Source organism: Canis lupus, chromosome 13 (genome assembly GCF_048164855.1).
Source record: "Canis lupus baileyi chromosome 13, mCanLup2.hap1, whole genome shotgun sequence".
NCBI classification, from domain to species: Eukaryota; Metazoa; Chordata; class Mammalia; order Carnivora; family Canidae; genus Canis; species Canis lupus.
In genome coordinates, this window is record NC_132850.1 from 41,435,263 (window position 1) to 41,455,198 (window position 19,936).

The 19,936-nt window shown below is 36.8% G+C and overlaps 1 protein-coding gene across 1 annotated transcript in view; it reads right to left on the reverse strand.

The window, feature by feature from the left end:
- Positions 1-1,120: 1,120 nt before the first annotated feature.
- The window catches only part of SLC5A8 (solute carrier family 5 member 8), a 66,322-nt gene continuing 47,506 nt past the window's right edge, over positions 1,121-19,936 (reverse strand). Inside the window, exons 12-15 of the mRNA XM_072773297.1 lie at positions 16,596-16,798; positions 9,045-9,148; positions 4,895-4,974; positions 1,121-4,637 (exon numbers count right to left, since the gene is read on the reverse strand). Coding sequence (XP_072629398.1) covers positions 4,512-4,637; positions 4,895-4,974; positions 9,045-9,148; positions 16,596-16,798 — 513 coding nt within the window. The 3' untranslated portion in view covers positions 1,121-4,511. The remainder of the gene's footprint in view (positions 4,638-4,894; positions 4,975-9,044; positions 9,149-16,595; positions 16,799-19,936) is intronic.

Below are 19,936 nucleotides of genomic sequence, written 5' to 3' on the forward strand. Positions count from 1 at the left end.
AAAGATGAGGTTTCTGCTTCCAGAATGTGGAAGAGTGAGAACACTCTTCCAAATATCCCTGAAAGCCTGAAGCCTTGAAGAACTGCCCCATTATTTAAAAGTGAGGTTTAAAGTTTGCCTCTTTCCAAGTCTTTGATGGGGCACAAAGTAACTGAGGCTCCAACCCTAAACCCCAGGCCTTGCGTGGATAAGGGATGAAAATTGATACTGTGAACCTAAGACAGAAGCCCTAACCTGAGATAATGATGTAAGATTGGTAGAAGGCAGTTAAAACAAGGGCACAGCCAAAGATAATTTAGACACTTCTTTGTACAGACTTTCACTAAATGGAGCCCAGGGAACACTCACTGGGAAAATTACAACCTCTGCTGAAGATAAACTTTCAGTTAAATGATCAACTACATGAGGAAAGAAACCACTAAGGTGGAGAGTAAGCAAATGAACGAGTAAAAGAATTAGCATATCAAGAGTTTCAGATAACATAACAGTAATAATAAATATGGTTAAGATTATTAGTGATAAAAGAATAATTTGGGAATCATAATGAAAGAAGAACCCAATGTTGGGAAAGAATAGGAAACTTTGAAAAATTTGAAAAAGCACATTCAACTCTAAAAATGAAGAGAATAAAGTCATTGAAATGGAAAACTCAATAGATAGATTAAGTAGCAGTTAGGAGAAGCTGAAGAGAAAATGACCTTTCATATATATGTGTGGACACATCCTGAAATTTTTAAATATAAAAAGATAGAAAATATGAACCAGAATAGGAGACATGGAGGATAGGATAAAGAGGTATGCCAGTCCTCTAACAGAAGTTAAAGAATTATACGACAGAGAAAATGGGAGGAGGGAAGATCCAAAGAGATAGTGGCTAAGAAATTTTCACTCTTGAAGACCTTACTTTTTATTTTCAAATAGTGTTAATAACTTAAAGCATAAAATATTCTTCAGTGACAAAAAGTCCTGCATGTTTATTTGCTTACACTTTTATATTATAATATGTATGTAGTATAAAGAGTCCTTTATGTGGTAAAGTGGAAATAACTCTCTGTAAAAGCTGATAAATTTAATTATATTCAATCTGACATTTTCTTCCCCAAGAAAAGACAACAACAAAGACATTTGTAGAGAGTTTAATCAGCAAGTTGAAAAGCCAGACATGCAAACATGTTTTACATCTTAAGTTCAATTTCCTCAGGATTTTTCACAATGGGCACATAAATATAAAAGTAAATTTTACAATAGCTAAACTGGGTACTGAATTTTCAGTACTGTGTGTGCACTCAGTTGATTCTATATCATCAACTATTCTTGGAAAAAACTAAGAATTTTCTACAGGAATTGACACAGAGTTAATTCCTCATCTCAAGTCCATCCCTCCCTTGAGTCTACATCATGGACAGACACTGAGTGGTTAACAAATTAACTACAATTTCTGAGGTTTTCATAAATAAAACAAAATTATGAAATCTTCATATTCCTATATTTAATATTTCCTTCATCTTAATATGTATTAATGTTGGAAATCATGTTGCAAAATGAAACTTTCTTAAGAGTTATTTTCATAATTACAATTTTATATTCCTTAATATTTTCAAAATGCTATGAAAAATATATATGGTCATTTTTTTGTTTCATAACATGGTATATGCCAGTGACACCTTAATCCTAATCTGTAGATGAGAATAATCAGATAGAAGAGTCAAGGTGATTTCCCTAAAGGAACAAAACCAACATGTGTGACTTAGGGAAAATTGCAATTGCAACCTTAGCCTCTAAAACAGGATTTCTTAAACTCAACAATCTGATATTCAAGGCAGGAGCATTTTTTGCTGTGGAGAGGGGCTAGCCTATGTGTCATAGGATGTTTGATAGCGTCCCTGAATTCTATCCCTAGATGCCAGTAGCACCTCATCACCAGCTGTGACAACCAAAACTGTATTCACATATTTCCAAACGTTCATTAATGCATAAGCAATCCAATAGATGCATATACATTTATACCATTTTAAATCCTGCATATAAAATTTTCATTTCTCTATTGAGTGAATATAATTGGTCTGTAGCTTTCTTAAAGTTTCATTCTCTCTGAATAATCTTGCTAATTCCTAAATCTAGTTCAATATTTCTGTGGCACATATTTTTTTAGAGAAGGAACTATCTCCACATCATTACACTGCAAATTATGAACAGTTTGTCTTTTTTTTAAACTGGCAGGTGAGCTTGACTCAAATTTTGATTTCCATTCATATTAAAATGTTAAGTGACATTATTTGAACTAATAAAGTGCTATCTGATCTTTTATACTCACATTATTTCTGTAAGGTAGTTAAGTATTTGGTCTTAAATTCCATCAGTAGAGGAGATTAAGGATAAATTCAAGGTCATACAATTTGTCAATGACGAAATGAAAACAGACTAGTTATGTTCCTTTTCCTTCCTGTTGGGATTGTTGTGATTCAGAAATAATTAAGAACATTAGATGATTCATTTACATTATGATATGGTAGCATTTTACATTGTTTGATTTTACCCAAAGATTCACATAAGATAAATTATATTTCATAATTAATAACAGTACTTTTATTTCTTAAGAATTTGGTCTGACACCCTTATGTGTTTATAAAGGTAAAAATACCAACAGTTCCCAAAGTTACAAGATATATTTTGTTTAAAAAAGTGAATAAGAATGGAAGTCTCAGATCTCTCATTACGAACATACTGTATATCCCTCGGCAGTTAGATAAAAGAATTATTTAAATAACTGGACTTTGATTTCCAAAATTGAAGCATTCTACAGACGTGTGCTTACACTTAGTAAATAGTGAGTTCAAATCACACTTGCATAAAACAAATAAGATTATATCTTCCTACCCATTAAAAAATTGTAGAAAGATTTACAAAGTTTGATGTATGCTTACAAATATGTTGATTAAAAAATAACATTTATACACATATGAAATATCTGAACACATCATTAATTTAAATGTTATATAAATCTCTTTGCTTTAGATAAACACTACTTTATTTCTTTGATTTCTTAATGTTTTCAATTGGCAACCTATAAATGTACAGAACATACTTTCCTAAATATGAGAAAATAAGCAAAAAAGTATTTAATTCTAAAATATTTTTAATGTGCCTAAATGTTTCTCACGTTATTTTAAAACATTGTAAAACAAACAAACAAAAGAAACACATTTCTAAACAATAGATGTGGCAACTGTAGAAAAGAAATATTGATAAAAGCCTGTGACCAAACTTTTAGTTAAAAATGCAGCAAAATTAACAAAACAAGCTTTGAGATTGCTACTTGAAATTTTAAAGCATGGAACACAGCATACGGTTAATAATTCCAGAACATTAAAAAAACAGTAGTGTTTGCCCATGTAATTTAGCTCTTTAAATGGGTGAATACACATAATTTAAGACTCCTAAGCTTATGTACCTTTAAAATCAATTGACTGCAAATTAGATGACATGCAAATTAATATCATTCAACATAATCATGTAATTCCACAGAATTTAACCATCTGAATCACATAAATGTTCTTTGGTCACCAAATTCTTAAATACCTCTGTTGAAAGTACTTTTGTTAATATCAGGCTCATAGGAGTTTCTAATTTAAGTCTGGAATTTAGTGAACCAAGGTCTGGGGTAGCATGATTCACATGGGGCATCTCAAGACAAACCCAAGGCAATAGAGTAAATAGGGAAATAGGAAGGCAAGCAGAGTAAAGTGTACAACACAACCTGAGAAACTAGGATTGTGTGTAAGAACCAGAGCGTAAGGCAATATAAGCAGCCAGTGAGCCAGGAGCTCCAGATAATTAGTGAAAAGGCACAAGAATGGATACATAGCACCAAAAAGACATTCATCATGGGACCCATGTTCTGCCCCAAACAGGATGCTTCATGACTACCACCCTCCTGAGCCAGAATTGGTTCCAAGGTTACTATCCTCCCTGATAGGGCTGATATGAATCAATGAGAAGCAAAGATCTAGACAATGTAAATCTGTCACCTCATTGTTTCCTAAAAATAGAGTATCTCATAGAAGGAGAAAAGCTCTTTTCAGTATTACTTCTGATTTTGGCAAAACCTGAAATTTATATGCTAGCATCAAATGCATGGAAAATATTTCCAATAATGCCCAAATTTAAGAATAGTCTTTTGACCATCAAGTATGTGTGTATATGTGTGTATTAATCCTTCAGCATATATGTGGTCATAACTTTTAAAACTACAGCTTCATTTAAAAAAAAAGAGAGAAATAGAGGAAAATGCTGATGCTGAAACTCAACTCCAGAGTAGCAACAGTTAATGAGTATAGTAAGTGAAGAGTCAGCACTTTGCTTTAACAAAATTTTACTCCCCAAAAGCCTCCCACCAAAACTTTACTCATAATAGAACCCTCCCCTCAAAAAGAAATCTAAACCTGATCCAATTATCTTAGAAAACATATGTAACTAAATCAATGTTTAAGATCACCTAGGTCACCAGCACGTCACAAATGAGTCCCACTGATCTTGTCACTTTGATCTGTGTAGTTCAATTCAATATGGTTGAAGGCAGGATTATCAGTTCCACCATCTTCTACTGGGTGAGATTTATAGCTTAAAATATGCTTCTTCTAAAAGAAAATGTTAACATAGTGATTAGAAAAAGGCACTATTCAATTCTAAATTATTGTTACTGCTTTTCCTTCTCTAAATCAGCTTTGTAATCTATCGAAGACGGGAGATACAACAGAAATAGACCATCAAAGAATAAGGCAAGCTCCTTCCTTGTCCATCAGAGTTCAAAAGAGAATCTGACGACTAACTAGTCTTCTATCCTGGTGATAAAAGCACAGTCTTACTAATTTAAGGAGAAAGAAAGCCAACTTACCTTCTTAAAAATGTCAAAATTGGATAAAAAGTCCTCTTTGGTTAGTAGGAATCTGCGATCTAAGTTTTGTTTTCTTCCTCCTGAAAAACATTTACATTATTTTCATTGTTAAAAAGATATCCTAACCACCCAGTGATGGCCCATCATACAAGCATCCAACTTGTGCAAGTTCAACTCTATGCACTCATAAAACACACAGAGAAAGAAAATCTTTTACGTAGTGCTGAAGACTTGGCTCACTGTTTCCCTTCTCTCAGTCTCAGATTCTGCAAGCCGCTCACTGTGATAAATAAGTCTAGTGTTTAAGGATGAACGAGTTGGCTCTTAAATGCAAGCCACCTACTTTACATGGTGCTTAACCCAAGAGCCCCATAACTGTTGGGAAACTTATTTAAAAACATCCTCTATGATCCACCAATGAAATATCAAGCCATTTGTCTCTACTTCAGACAGAGGTGGTACCTTTCCCCCAGTTGGATGGCTATGAACGTACATGTGCATAAAGAAATGCAGGAAATTATGAATTATTGAATAAATTAAATAAAAATCAATATGATCATTGGTGTTTGATTCAACTCCTCTTCCCTAACGTTATTCTTTGTTTTGGTATTTTATTTGTACATCAAAGATAAAGCTTTTTAAAACTGTATGGTTTTCAAACTACTTTTGTACAAATCATTCAGCAGATGTACTTTAAATGCAGATTCCTGGACTCCAACCTGGAGAAACTGTCAGAAACTCTGAGGTGGGGCCACTGAATCCTGATTTTTACCAAATTTCCAAAGTATTCTTCGTGCCCTCTAACATTTGTGAACACCACTTCAGTACAAAATTAGGCTTTTAATTATGGGAACCTCTGGTGTTCTGGAGACAGGATCAATTTTAAATTAATTCATTCAACACTGTGGAGTGCCTACCATGGGCTAGAGACTCTATTAGGTCCTGTAGATGAGTAAAACAATTACTGCAGTCAGAGCTCAGGGTCTACTTAGGGCATTATTTATTCCACTTTACGGATAAGGAGACAGACTCACTCACGGTGCACAGTACATGGTTAGGTGAAAATGAAATGCCAACCAAATCTATACGGCCTGAATTCTTACTGAGTCCTAGTATTCCTATTTATATTCCAAGGAGAGTTAGGATTTCATGTTTCTAGATTTTTTCCCCCAAGGTGCTCGCTACTGCTGTGAAGTGAGAATAAGTCACTTGTGAAATTAATAAAGTTGAATTGTTTTTTATCACTGGATGCCTGTTCACCTAGATGAAGCATTACTTTATAAAACAAAAGATATGATTGTATATGATCATCAGAAAAAAATTTTTAAGGAAAAAGGGAGTGCTCAAAGGGAATGCTCTGATACCCCAGTGTCCTAAAGGAAAAAAAAAAAAAAAAAGGAATGAGTGGAGTAACAGTCTAAGGTCAAATAGTACAAGGAGATTGTTTAGGTGTATTCCTGATCTGAATAATTGGGTTATTGGTACAAAAAGTTTAAAATCTGTCTTAAAATATGTGAAAACGGAGAAAGGAATAAATCTATTGTGTTGATAATTTTATTTATGAAGAAAGGTAAAGCCCTTTTTGAAAAGAAAGAATAGTTTAAAACAACTGTTTGAGAGGTAATAAATAGCTACAAACTTTATTATAAATGTATAATTATGTATTGTAATATATGATAATTATTATTAATATAATTGTTGATATGCTTATATGAATATTACCAATTATTAATATAATTTATTAATTAAAAATATAAGTATCACACAAGTTTGAAAGGCAGTGCTTTTTAGGAGCCACAAAACAATGACTGATAGGATTCCATCAAGTGGGGGACACCTGGGTGGCTCAGTGGTTGAGCTTATGCTTTCACCTTAGGTTGTGATCACAGGGTCCTGTGGTTGAGTCTCACATTGGGATCCCTACAGAGAGCCTGCTTCTCCCTCTTCCTATGTTTCTGCCTCTTTCTTTGTGTCTCTCATGAATAAATAAATAAAATCTTTTAAAAAAAAGAATTCTATCAAATGGTACAGTGTTGGTAGCTTTTTTGTAGCATAAAGCAAAGATATTAGACATTCTAGGACAATATATAGGATTTCTGACCAGTTATTGCACATTTGATGAAGAGGGCAGTGGGGCTGCTTCCCCCACTCTGATTGCCATGAATGTACTGGGGTGAGGGGATGTAGGAAATCAAGGAGCCCAGTACTTCTCACCAGCTCTCCACTACTACCCTGCTTTGAGCTTGAGCCACCATGATTGCTCACCTGGATTACTGCAATAGCTTCCTACCTGCCCTCCTTTCCTTATAGACTATTCTTAAAACTGGATCAGAGCACTCCTTTGAGAATTATTGGAAAAGAAATTGGAAAAGTATCCCATGTGGTAGACCTAAAGACACAGTGATGGAAGATAGGAGAGAAAAGAAAAGAAAATTAGGATAACTGTCTGAGACTCAAACATTGGACTAAGAGTTTCCAGAAAGAGAAAACAAAAAATCAGGGGAAATTACAAAAGAAATAATATAGAAGAACGTCCTCAAACTGAAGGACATGGGTCTTCAGATCAAAAAGACCCTCACAAGGGCTTAGGGCAAAGCAGTCATTGTGAAACGGATCACATGCAAAGGGCCAGCAGGTAGCATGCCCCTGGCATTCTCAATAACAACATAATGAGCTCAGAGGAAATTAAGACATCCTCTCAGAAACAAGAAAGTTATTTTTTTAGGATTCTCTACTTGAACAAATGATCAATCGAGGAGAAGGGAGAATTAAAGACATTTTTTTTTTTCTGGGGACACCACATCTTCAAAACCTCTTGTCTACCCTTTCTCAAGGACACACTAATGGGTGTGCTCCATTCAATTAAGGGGATAAACAAGAATTAAGAATAATGGGATATAGGCAGCAGAGAATCCAACACAGGAGGGAGACCAAGGGAATTCACAGAATGGGGACAAAATGAAGTCCCAGGATAAAAGTTCTATAGCAATCCCAGAGAGCAATGAATACTATGTGTAGTAGCAGTCTGTTTTTTTTTAAAATAATGTTTTTAAAGTTTATGGACATGTGAAAAAAAGAAGCCTCACCCTATGTTTAGATGTAAGGACTGTAATTATCATTCCTTACATGTGTATACTTCATTACAGTCTAAAACGTCAGCCTAGGACAATGAAAAGACCATGACACAGGACTGTTGTAATAACACATGTAAAATCCCTAGCACTGTGATACCTATGTATGATTTTTGTCAAGCATTTTATTTTTATCTTACAGCAACCTGTGAGATAGGCAAGTCAATCACCATCATCCTCACTTACCATATAAGAGCGCTGAGCCTCAGAGTAACTATATGGACTTCCCTAAGTTTATGCAGCTAGTAAATAGCAGAACAAAGGTTCAGATAGAATCTTCTGCTTTCAAATCAAATACAGGCACTCAGATCTCCATGAGGAAAATGGAATAAGTAAACTAGTTGTTAAAAGGACTATAGAGCAATAACATAAATACTATAAAAGAGATGGAATATTGCTCAGCCATTAGAAACGACAAATACCCACCATTTGCTTCGACATGGATGGAACTGGAGGGTATTATGCTGAGTGAAATAAGTCAATCTGAGAAGGACAAACATTATATGGTCTCATTCATTTGGGTAATATAAAAAATAGTGAAAGGGAATAAAGGGGAAAGGAGAAAAAATGAGTGGGAAATATCAGAAAGGGAGACAGAACGTGAAAGACTCCTAACTCTGGGAAACGAACTAGGGGTGGTGGATGGGGAGGTGGGCGGGGGGAGGGGGTGACTGGGTGACGGGCACTGAGGTGGGCACTTGACGGGATGAGCACTGGGTGTTATTCTGTACGTTGTCAAATTGAACACCAATAAAAAATAAATTTATTTAAAAAATAATAAAAACCAATATAGAGGTAAATACAGGGATACCTGGGGTGGCTCAGCAGTTAAGCATCTGCCTTTGGCTCAGGGTGTGATCCCAGAGTCCAGGGATCAAGTCCATATCGGGTTCCCTGCATGGAGCCTACTTCTCCCTCTGCCTGTGTCTTGCCTCTCTCTGTGTGTCTCTCATGAATAAATAAATAAAATCTTTTTTAAAAAGAGGTAAATACAACAATAGTAATATTTAGAAAGTTACCTGTTGGTAAACTAATTAGCATTCCCATGAACATCGTTACCAAAGTTCCAACAGTACTGAAGTATAGATATGATAAAGAATACCAGTTATCCATCAGTGGGGTCCTAAAATAGAACAAAAGCATACCTGTAAGATTTCATGTGATGCTACTAGCAACTACAGCAGTCTCAATAATCGTCATGCATGGCAAAGTCAAAATAAAATATTTAACAATGTTTTTAATGTCATAATCTGCTGTTCTAACTTTATCTTATTGGATAAAGAATTAAAATCTTGACTTAACCTTGACCATATACTATAATACTAAATGTCCATGTGTATTCATTCAACTCTGCTTTATGTCCCAGGCACTGTTCTTGTCATTGGAAAGTCTACTACAAAAAAAGGTTTATAAGGCTCCTGCCCTCATAAAGTTTGCATTCTCATGGAGAAAGAAATATAACAAACAAGTAAACTAATAAATATAATTGTTTCCACTGGTGGAAAGTACTATAAGGAACATAAAACAAGGTAATGTGAAAGAGTGGAAAAAAGGAACTACACTCTAATGTGTGGTCAAAGAAAGCCTTTGTGAAGAAGTGACATTTGAAGAACAGTGGTGAGCGTGGGCATCTCTGTCATGCTCCTGACCTTAGGGGAAAAGCTTTCAGTTTTTCCCCATTGAGAATGACATTTACTGTGGGCTTTTCATAGAAGGCTTTATGATATTGAGGTATGTTCCCTTTTCCCCTACACTGTGAAGAGTTTTGATCAAGAAAGGATGCTGAATTTTGTCAAATGTTTTCTGTGCATCAATGAAGAGGATAATGTGTTCTTGTCCTTTCTTTTATTAATGTGATGCATCATGCTGATTGATTTGTGAATGTTGAGCCACCTTTACAGCCCAGGAATAAATCCCACTTGGTTGTTCTGAAGAATCTATTTTGCACTGTTGGATCCCATTGGCTAGTACCTTGGTGAGAATTTTAGCATCCATGTTCATCAGGAATATTGGTCTATAATTCTCTTTTTTGGTGGGATCTTTGGTTTGGGGATCAAGATTATGCTGACCTCATAGAATGAGTTTGCAGGTTTTCTTTCCTTTCACAGATGACATGATATTTTATGCGGAAAACCCAAAAGACTCCACCCCAAAATTGCTAGAACTCATACAACAGTTCAGCGATGTGGCAGGATATAAAATCAATGCACAGAAATCAGTTACATTTCTATACACTAACAACAAGACAGAAGAAAAAGAAATTAAGGAATAGATCCCATTTACAATTGCACCAAAATCCATAACATACCTACAAATAAACCTAAGCAGAAAGGCAAAGGATCTGTACTCTGAAAACTATGGAACACTTATGAAAGAAATCGAGGAAAACAAAGAAATGGAAAAACATTCCATGTTCATGGATTGGAAGAATAAATATTGTTAAAGTGTCCATGCTACCCAGGGCAATTTATACATTCAATGCAACCCATATCAAAATATCATTGACATTTTTCAAAGAGCTAAAACAAATAATCCTAAAATTTTTATGGAACCAGAAAAGGCCCCAATAACCAGAGGAATGTTGAAAAAGAAAACCAAAGCTGGTGGCATCACAATCCCAGGCTTCAAGCTCCATTACAAAGCTGCAATCATCAAGACAGTGTGGTACTGGCACAAAACAGACACATAGATCAATGGAACACAATAGAGAACCCAGAATTAGAGCCTCAACTCTATGGTCAACTAATCTTAGACAAAGCTGGAAAGAATATCCAACGGAAAAAAGACAGTATCTTCCATAAATGCTGCTGGGAAAACTGGACAGTCACATGCAGAAGAATGAAACTGAACCATTCTCTTGTACCACTCACAAAGATAAACTCAAAATGGATGAAAGGCCTCAGTGTAAGACAGGAATCCATCAAAATCCTAGAGAAGAACACAGACAGCAACCTCTTCAACCTTGGCCATAGCAACTTCTTGCTAGACATATCTTCAGAGGCAAGGGAGACAAAAGCAAAAAAATGAACTATTGAAATTTCATCAAGATAAAAAGCTTCTGCACAGCAAATGAAGCAGTCAACAAAACCGAAAGGCAACCAACAGAATGGGAGAAGATATTTGCAAATGACATACCAGATCCAAGAGGAGGATCTGTATGCAAGGCTAGTATCCAAAGGCTAGTATCCAAAGGCTAGTATCCAACATCTATACAAAACTCATCAAATTCAATACCCAAAGAACAAATAATCCAATTAAGAAATCGACAGAAATCTGGCATTGTGATGCCCCCAGATATGGTTTTCTTTTTTAAAATTCCCCTGGCTATTTGGGGTCTTTTCTGATTCCACACAAATCTTAAAATAATTTGTTCTAACTCTCTGAAGAAAGTCCATGGTATTTTGATAGAGATAGCATTACAATGCCAGATTTCAGGTTGTACTACAAAGCTGTGGTCATCAAGACAGTGTGGTACTGGCACAAAAACAGACACATAGATCAATGGAACAGAAGAGAACCCAGAAGTGGACCCTCAACTTTATGGTCAACTAATATTCGATAAAGGAGGAAAGACTATCCCTTGGAAGAAAGACAGTCTCTTCAATAAATGATGCTGGGAAAATTGGACATCCACATGCAGAAGAATGAAACTAGACTACTCTCTTGCACCATACACAAAGATAAACTCAAAATGGATGAAAGATCTAAATGTGAGACAAGATTCCATCAAAATCCTAGAGAAGAACACAGGCAACACCCTTTTTGAACTCGGCCACAGTAACTTCTTGCAAGATCCATCCACGAAGGCAAAAGAAACAAATAGCAAAAATGAACTATTGGGACTTCATCAAGATAAGAAGCTTTTGCACAGCAAAGGATACAGTCAACAAAACTAAAAGACAACCTACAGAATGGGAGAAGATATTTGCAAATGACACATCAGATAAAGGGCTAGTTTCCAAGATCTATAAGGAACTTATTAAACTCAACACCAAAGAAACAAACAATCCAATCATGAAATGGGCAAAAGACATGAAGAGAAATCTCACAGAGGAAGACATAGACATGGCCAACATACACATGAGAAAATGCTCTGCATCACTTGCCATCAGGGAAATACAAATCAAAACCACAATGAGATACCACCTCACACTAGTGAGAATGGGGAAAATTAACAAGGCAGGAAACCACAAATGTTGGAGAGGATGCGGAGAAAAGGGAACCCTCTTACACTGTTGGTGGGAATGTGAACTGGTGCAGCCACTCTGGAAAACTGTGTGGAGGTTCCTCAAACAGTTAAAAATAGACCTGCCCTATGACCAAGCAATTGCACTGCTGGGGATTTACCCCAAAGATACAGATGCAATGAAATGCAGGGACACCTGCACCCTGATGTTTATAGCAGCAATGGCCACAATAGCCAAACTGTGGAAGGAGCCTCGGTGTCCATCGAAAGATGAGTGGATAAAGAAGATGTGATTTATGTATACAATGGAATATTACTCAGCTATTAGAAACGACAAATACCCACCATTTGCTTCAACGTGGATGGAACTGGAGGGTATTATGCTGAGTGAAGTAAGTCAGTCGGAGAAGGACAAACATTATATGTTCTCATTCATTTGGGGAATATAAATAATAGTGAAAGGGAATATAAGGGAAGGGAGAAGAAATGTGTGGGAAATATCAGAAAGGGAGACAGAACGTAAAGACTGCTAACTCTGGGAAACGAACTAGGGGTGGTAGAAGGGGAGGAGGCGGGGGGTGGGAGTGAATGGGTGACGGGCACTGGGGGTTATTCTGTATGTTGGTAAATTGAACACCAATAAAAAATAAATTAAAAAAAATAAATTAAAAAAAAAGAAATCGACAGAAGACATGAATAGAAATTTCTCCAAAGAAGACATCCAGATGGCTGGAAGACACAAAAGGATGCTCAACATCACTCATCATCAGGGAAATACAAATCAAAACTACAATAATATATCAACTCACACCTGTCAGAATGACTAAAATGAACAGCACAACAAACAACACATATTGATGAGGATTTGGAAAAAGGGGAACCCTCTTACACTGTTGGTGGGAATGCAAGTTGGTGCAGCCAATCTGGAAAACAGTATGGATGTTCCTCAAAAAGTTAAACACAGAACTACCCTATGATCCTGCAATTGCACTACTAGGTATTTACCAAAGGATACAAAAATACTGAATTGAAGAGATACATGAGCCCCAATGTTTATAGCAGTATTATCAACAATAGCCAAATTATGGAAAGAGCTCAAAAGTCCATTGACTGATGAATGGATAAAGATGTGGTACATATATACAATGGAATATTACTTAACCGTGAAAATGAATATCTTGTCATTTGCAACAATGTGGATGGTGCTAGATTGTATTATGTTAAGCAAAGTAAGTCAGCCAGAGAAAGACAAATACCTTATGATTTCACTTATATGTGGGATTTAAGAAACAAAACAGATGAACAAAAAGGGTAAAAAGGAGAGGCAAACCATAAAACAGATTCTTAACTATAGAGAACAAACTGAGGTGTACTGGAGGGGAAGTGGATGGAGGGATGGGTTAAATGAGTGATGGGTATCTTGTTGTAGCGAGCATTGGGTGTTCTATGTAAATGATAAATCACTCAATTCTAATCCTGAAACTAATATTACACTATGTGTTAACTAACTAGTATTTAAATAAAAACTTAAAAGAAAAAAAGACTTTAATTAAGTTGAACTTAATTAAAATGAAATTCTGATTACCAAAAAGTATAATTCAGAGAGTAAAAAGGCAACACACAAAGCAGGAGAAAATTATTTCAAAATATATCTTGTATCTAGAACATATCAAAAACTCCTAAATAAATAAGAAAAAAACCTAAGAATCCATTTAAAACTGGATCAAAGATTTCAACAGACAAGTCACAGAAGTTGATATCTAGATGGCAATGGCCAAAAAAACATCTAAAAAGATATTGACCATAACTGGTCATCAAGGAAATGTAAGTTAAAACTACAATGATCTATCAATACATACAAGCACTGGGACGTCAAAGACTAAATACTGAATCTAGGTTATGGAAACACAGAATCTAGGCAACCAAAGGGTATTCTGTTTCATCTTCAGCTGTGTCGTTTACTCCCCACCTGTAGTCTAGCAACACCAAACTGAGTGGGATCGACTACGATGCCAGATTGGCTTTAGACCTCCATGCCTTTGCATACACTGCTTCTCTGTCGTGTGATACCCACTTCCTTCTGTCCTTCCCACCAAACCTTGCTCACCTGATTAACCCCAGCTCACATAGTCCTCCTCTGAGAAGGTTTCCTTGACTCCATTAGGAAGGGTTAGGCTTGAACCCTCTCTGCTCTCTCGACCGCCTATGAATACCACTTAACACAGGATATTGTTTAAGTGTTTATTTTCCCGCCCAATTTCCCTTCTGGTGTTTCTCTGTAACTTTCCAGACCCTCTGCTTCTAGACAACCTCTGTATCTTTCAAGTACTACTACCTTTCCAAAGTCTTGATGCTAATCACTCCATGTCTATGCATTATTTTAACAAATATTTATCAAGTATTTATTACTATTTCCTGTATGCTAGTTTTATACTTACTGTACTTACTGAATTGTTTTCTGTATATTAGCACACTCTTTCCAGCTAAACTATAACTTCCTAGTAGACAGGAGCCACTGTGAATAGGAGGGGAAGGCTTTCTTGGGATACTACCTAAATGGCCAGCCAAGAACTGCGTAGATAGTTCATTCTTAGGCATTCTTGCTTATTACCTGTTATTTTATAAGTAAGCTAACATATAAAACCAGTTATTATGGTACCAGTCATATACTAAACTTCAGCTAATTTATTTGTTTCCAAATCCAAATAACTGTTTTGCTGCAGACTCTTAAATTAAGAGAGATATTTACACAATCAGGATAAATGCTAAGCAAAATCGTAAAACAAGGACATCCTGAATGTCCTCCCATGTACCTTCAATTATTTTTTTTCTCCCTTTCTAATTCTAACAACCACATCCCCCCTCCCCCACATATATTAGTGCTTTGGTGCTTGTCGAAACTGCTCCCGGCATTTCCTTGCCCCTCACCCCCCTTTTTTTTTCAAAGTGCTTTTGTTGCATGTTTCATTTTCTGTTATACATGGCAATAAATATTTGTTGCTTTGGTCTATACAAAAATTCTGTGAGGAAGGTAAGACAGATGTTGTTATCTAAATGGACAAACAATAAATACAGACAACTATCTTGTTCTGAGTTCCCCCAGACAATAGCAAAAGCATCTGAAAAACTCAGGTCTTTTGATTCATAGTCCAAATCTATGCCATACTGCCACCTTTCAAATTGTCACTGAAATACATTAAGCACCCCACCTAGTCAAACCTCCCCAAATATGCCTCAAGCTCTGGAACTACCTTTTCTCTCTACCTGTGCAGCATTTACCAGCCTTGAACTTCCATTGGCAAAAGCATTCTCATAGTTGAGTTTTGCTTGGAACCTGAATCACTAATAATAAGTCACATTCCTTCTCTCAGTAGTGCATCCTGTATAAGAGGGAGACACCATGTCTTGACCCAAAGGGAATGAGTTTTTAATGGTTTCACTCTGGGAAAGCTGGAACTGGAGGCAATAATTTGGGAGTGGCAGCCTCATCTCTGTATTCCTTGAATATTTCAAGGGGTTTATGCTTTAAGGCTGGACATTTAATTGTCCACTAAAGTATTGCCCTTATGTCCACTATATTATAAAACACTCACCTACCAACAGATAGACATCATTTCATTAAATCACATGACATAAGGATCCAGAAGCCCAAAAGTACACTGCATACAGAAAACTCTAGCAAGTCGGGATGCCTGGGTGGCTGGGCTCAGAGGCCCAGCATCTGCCTAAGGCTCAGGGCGTGATCCCGTGGTCCTGGGATCAAGTCCCACATCGAGCTCCCTGCAGGGAACCTGCTTCTCCCTTTGCCTATGTCTCTGCCTCTCTCTGTCTCTCATGAATACATAAATAAAATCTGTTTAAAAAAAAAAAACAAAACAAAACTCAAGCAAGTGAGTTGATCACAACTGCAACTCATTGCCAGTGCTCTAAAGATTTGGAATCTTTAAACCTAAACAAATGGCAATGATCTAACATATTTAGATGACTGTAGCTTTTAGACTATAAAGGCTATACCTCAAAACTATATAAGCAAAGTTTCTTTTATAATTTTGCTTTTCATTTTAAAACATTTTTAATTGAAAAAGATGATTTTGCTTTCAACTAGAGCTGATATTTGGTAGCATTTACCCATAACAGAATTTTTTTTGTCACTATTCAAGTCTTCAGTTCTGTAAGTGAGGCAGAAGCATCTATCAAAATTAAGAACATATAGCAATTTTTGCTGTTTGTGAACAAAATACTACAGCCAGAAAGCCACAAGGGCTCTACCTATTTCAGAATTAGGGAAAATCACAGCACTGCAGCAAGACAAAAAGCAACTGGGGTTCTCTACCTGTCACACGCATTTCTTTAAAATGTGACATTATAAAGCTTAATTCAATACCTTTCAGCATTGTGTACTTGAAAAGCACTAGTAAATGGCATTTCTGTAGTTGTCACCCAATTTGTCGCATTGTATGTGTTGTTACAGCCATAGGTTTCAAGGCTTAATGGCATAGTTCTCTCAGGCAGTGGAGGATAAAGTTGAGCTCCAATTCCAACCCACAAAGAAATAGCAAATCCAGCCATCAGACCAGCAAGTGCTCCCTGCAAAACAACAGTGTTTTTGAAAGAAAAATAATATAGTTTTCTGAGATGGAAATTAACATTAGAAAGTTAAGCTCAACACGGTCCTAAACCAGATCTACTGGCTTCTCTCCTAAAATCCTTCTTTTTCTCAAGTTCCCTGCCTCTTGCAAAGGGCAGCATGGGCCACTGATCCCTAAGCCCAGAGCCCTGGACACTCTACAACCCCATTCCCTTTCCACATCCCTATCTTATCCTGCTTACTTTTTGTTTTGTCAGTCTCATAATTCATTCCGTCTATTCTGTTTCCACAGCTAGCACTCTGCTGTAGCCTCCTCCTCTCTTCACACCCAAATAACTACAACAATCACATGGCTGATAGTAGGTCAATTGCCCCCTTTATTTTTATTTAATCTCTGAAAAAATAGTATGCCAAATCAACAAGAGACTATGAAGGGGAAAGCATATGTAGAGTTTATTCCCATACTTAACAACATGCATGATTGTAATTGTGCTTCGGGATAATTAGGGGGAAAATAGGAAGCAGTTTTCACAAATGATTGGTGTGTACAACCACACCAAGTATTTCTAAAGACAAGAAGAGATGTCCTCTCGGAAGATACTTGGTTTCTCAATCTTTGGAAAACTTGAGTTCCTCATTTATGCTTTTCATCAGTATCCATGTGTTCTGTTAGACCTTGAATGACTTAAACCCTGGTTCCAAATGATGGGGACAAAAGCAAACCTTCAGCTGGTAAGACTCTTTCTTCTTCTGTGGTGAAAATTTCCCCCTTTCTTTTTTTAAAAAAAAAGATTTTATTCATTTATTCATGAGAGACACAGAGGGAGAGAGGCAGAGACACAGGCAGAAGGAAAAGCAGGCTCCATGCAGGGAGCCCGATGTGGGACTCGATCCCAGGACTGCGGGGTCACACCCTGAGCTAAAGGCAGACACTCAACTGCTGAGCCACCCAGGTGTCCCTCCCCCTTCCTTTAAGAATACTGACCAGACAAGTCAGGGCAGCTTGTGCCTTGGGATCCCCATAGAGAGGTCAGGGGGGAATAGATGAAGTAAGGGGAGAAACATAAGCAAAATCATAGGGTAGGAAAAAAGAATGGTCTGTTGATGGGATAAAATGAAGGCTGATGACAAGATCAGAGGATTTATGTCAGGAACAAAGACTTGAGCTCTTTCATTAAGCTGTGAACCTTGAAAGCAGAATTACATTTTGTTTTGTTTTGGTACCCAAGCACTTAACTACAGTGCTGGACATACAGCAGATATGCAATAAATTTTTGCAATAATATGAGGCTGGAATAGTAGTGTGGCCAGCTGTTGACAGGCCAGACTTGCTTATTCTCAGTATTGTCCATGGCTTGATCAAAGATCCACAAAATCATAAAGCCCACGAGTGCAGAAATATTCAGTGCTCTCTATTCCCAGGACAGTGCTTAGTTCATAAATATTCAATGAATGAATGAGAGGAAGAGAGGGAAAGAGGGAGAAAGGAGAAGCAAAGGAAGGGAAAGAAAAAAGGACAAGAAGAGGATGGGAGAGATGGATAGAGGGAGAGGGGGAGGCAGGAAGTCCATTCCAAAGCAAGGGTAGGTATTCTGCTGATGAAAGACATGGATATAGTAAAAATGGGTACCTTCTACGATGGGAATAGTATCATACTTCTCCTGAGTAAAGGTTATGTGGGACCTAGTCTGCTGCAGCTTTTCTGGAGGCAACCCACCCATGGTGGCTATAAATGTCAAAAACCAAAAGTCCTAATGTTTCTCCTAATGTTTCAGACACTCAACAAAGCACTGTGCATTTCATAATGCAAAGAGTCTAATCAAAGCTTCAACATTCTGAGGTAAATTCAAACTATTCTCTTTCATTGTGATTCATTTCTACCAAACTAGCTTTTTATATGATATTTCACTGACAATTTTTTTTGAGAATTACTTTAAAAAAATTTTTTAGTACAGTCAACACACATTGTTATGTTAGTTTCAGGATACAACACAGTAATTCAGCATCTCTATACATTATGCTATGCTTACTACAAGTGTCGTCACCATCTGCTGAGAATTATTTTCTTTAAGAATTATACCATTAATAATAATAGTAATAGCCTTTATTAGTATCTACCTTACCAATCCCTAGTGCCTCATGAAGAAAATGGAATTCCAAATGTAAAATCAGAGTTCTGAAGTTATTCTATGTCTGTATGAAACCACCACACATATGAGTTTTTCCTGAACTTCAGCTTATAGCAGGACTGACTCAGTGGAGTTTCCCCTGGCTTTCATAGAAATAACTTCAATTTCATTCATTCCAAACAAAATTTAGTACTTCAAAGCACAGAAGTGGGATGACTGAGTGGCTCAACGGTTGAGCGTCTGCCTTTGGCTGGGGGCATGATCCTGGATTCCTAGGATTGAGTCCCACATCAGGCTCCCTATGTGGAGCCTGCTTCTCCTCCTGCCTGTATCTCTGCCTCTCTCTCTGTGTGTCTCTGGTGAATGAATAAATAAAATCTTTTTTAAAAAAGGCACAGAAGTGTCTATGTGGAAAAGAGATATCACCTCATTCTGGATACTTATTCCCAATTATGATCACACCTCTGGGGCCGGGACCATGATATTGGGACCATAGCTTTAAATATCAGGAATATAAACACTCTGGTCAAGGTGGTGAAGAGTTTATCTTATTGCTTCTCTTTGCTGCACTCTGGCTATTCACAGGTATCCTCAGCTCTATTGCCCTTAAATATTTCATGTTTGAGCCTGTTGATCTCCTTTTTAAATTTATCTTTATTTATTATTATTATTTTAGATTATATTTATTTATTAGAGACAGAGACAGAGACAGAGAGAGAGAGAGGGAGAGGCAGAGACACAGGCAGAGGGAGAAGCAGGCTCCACGCAGGGAGCCTGACATGGGACTTGATCCCAGGTCTCCAGGATCACGCCCTGGGCTGAAGGCAGTGCTAAACCGCTAAGCCACGGATGCTGCCCTGATCTCCTTTTTTTAAATCCTTGTGATTTTCAGAGGCAGAGTTTAGTGACCTCTGAAACTAATAATGCACTATATGTTAATTAATTGTTTTTAAATTTTAAAAATGTTCATCACATAAATCCTAGTGATTTTTCCAAGAAGGGCAAAAA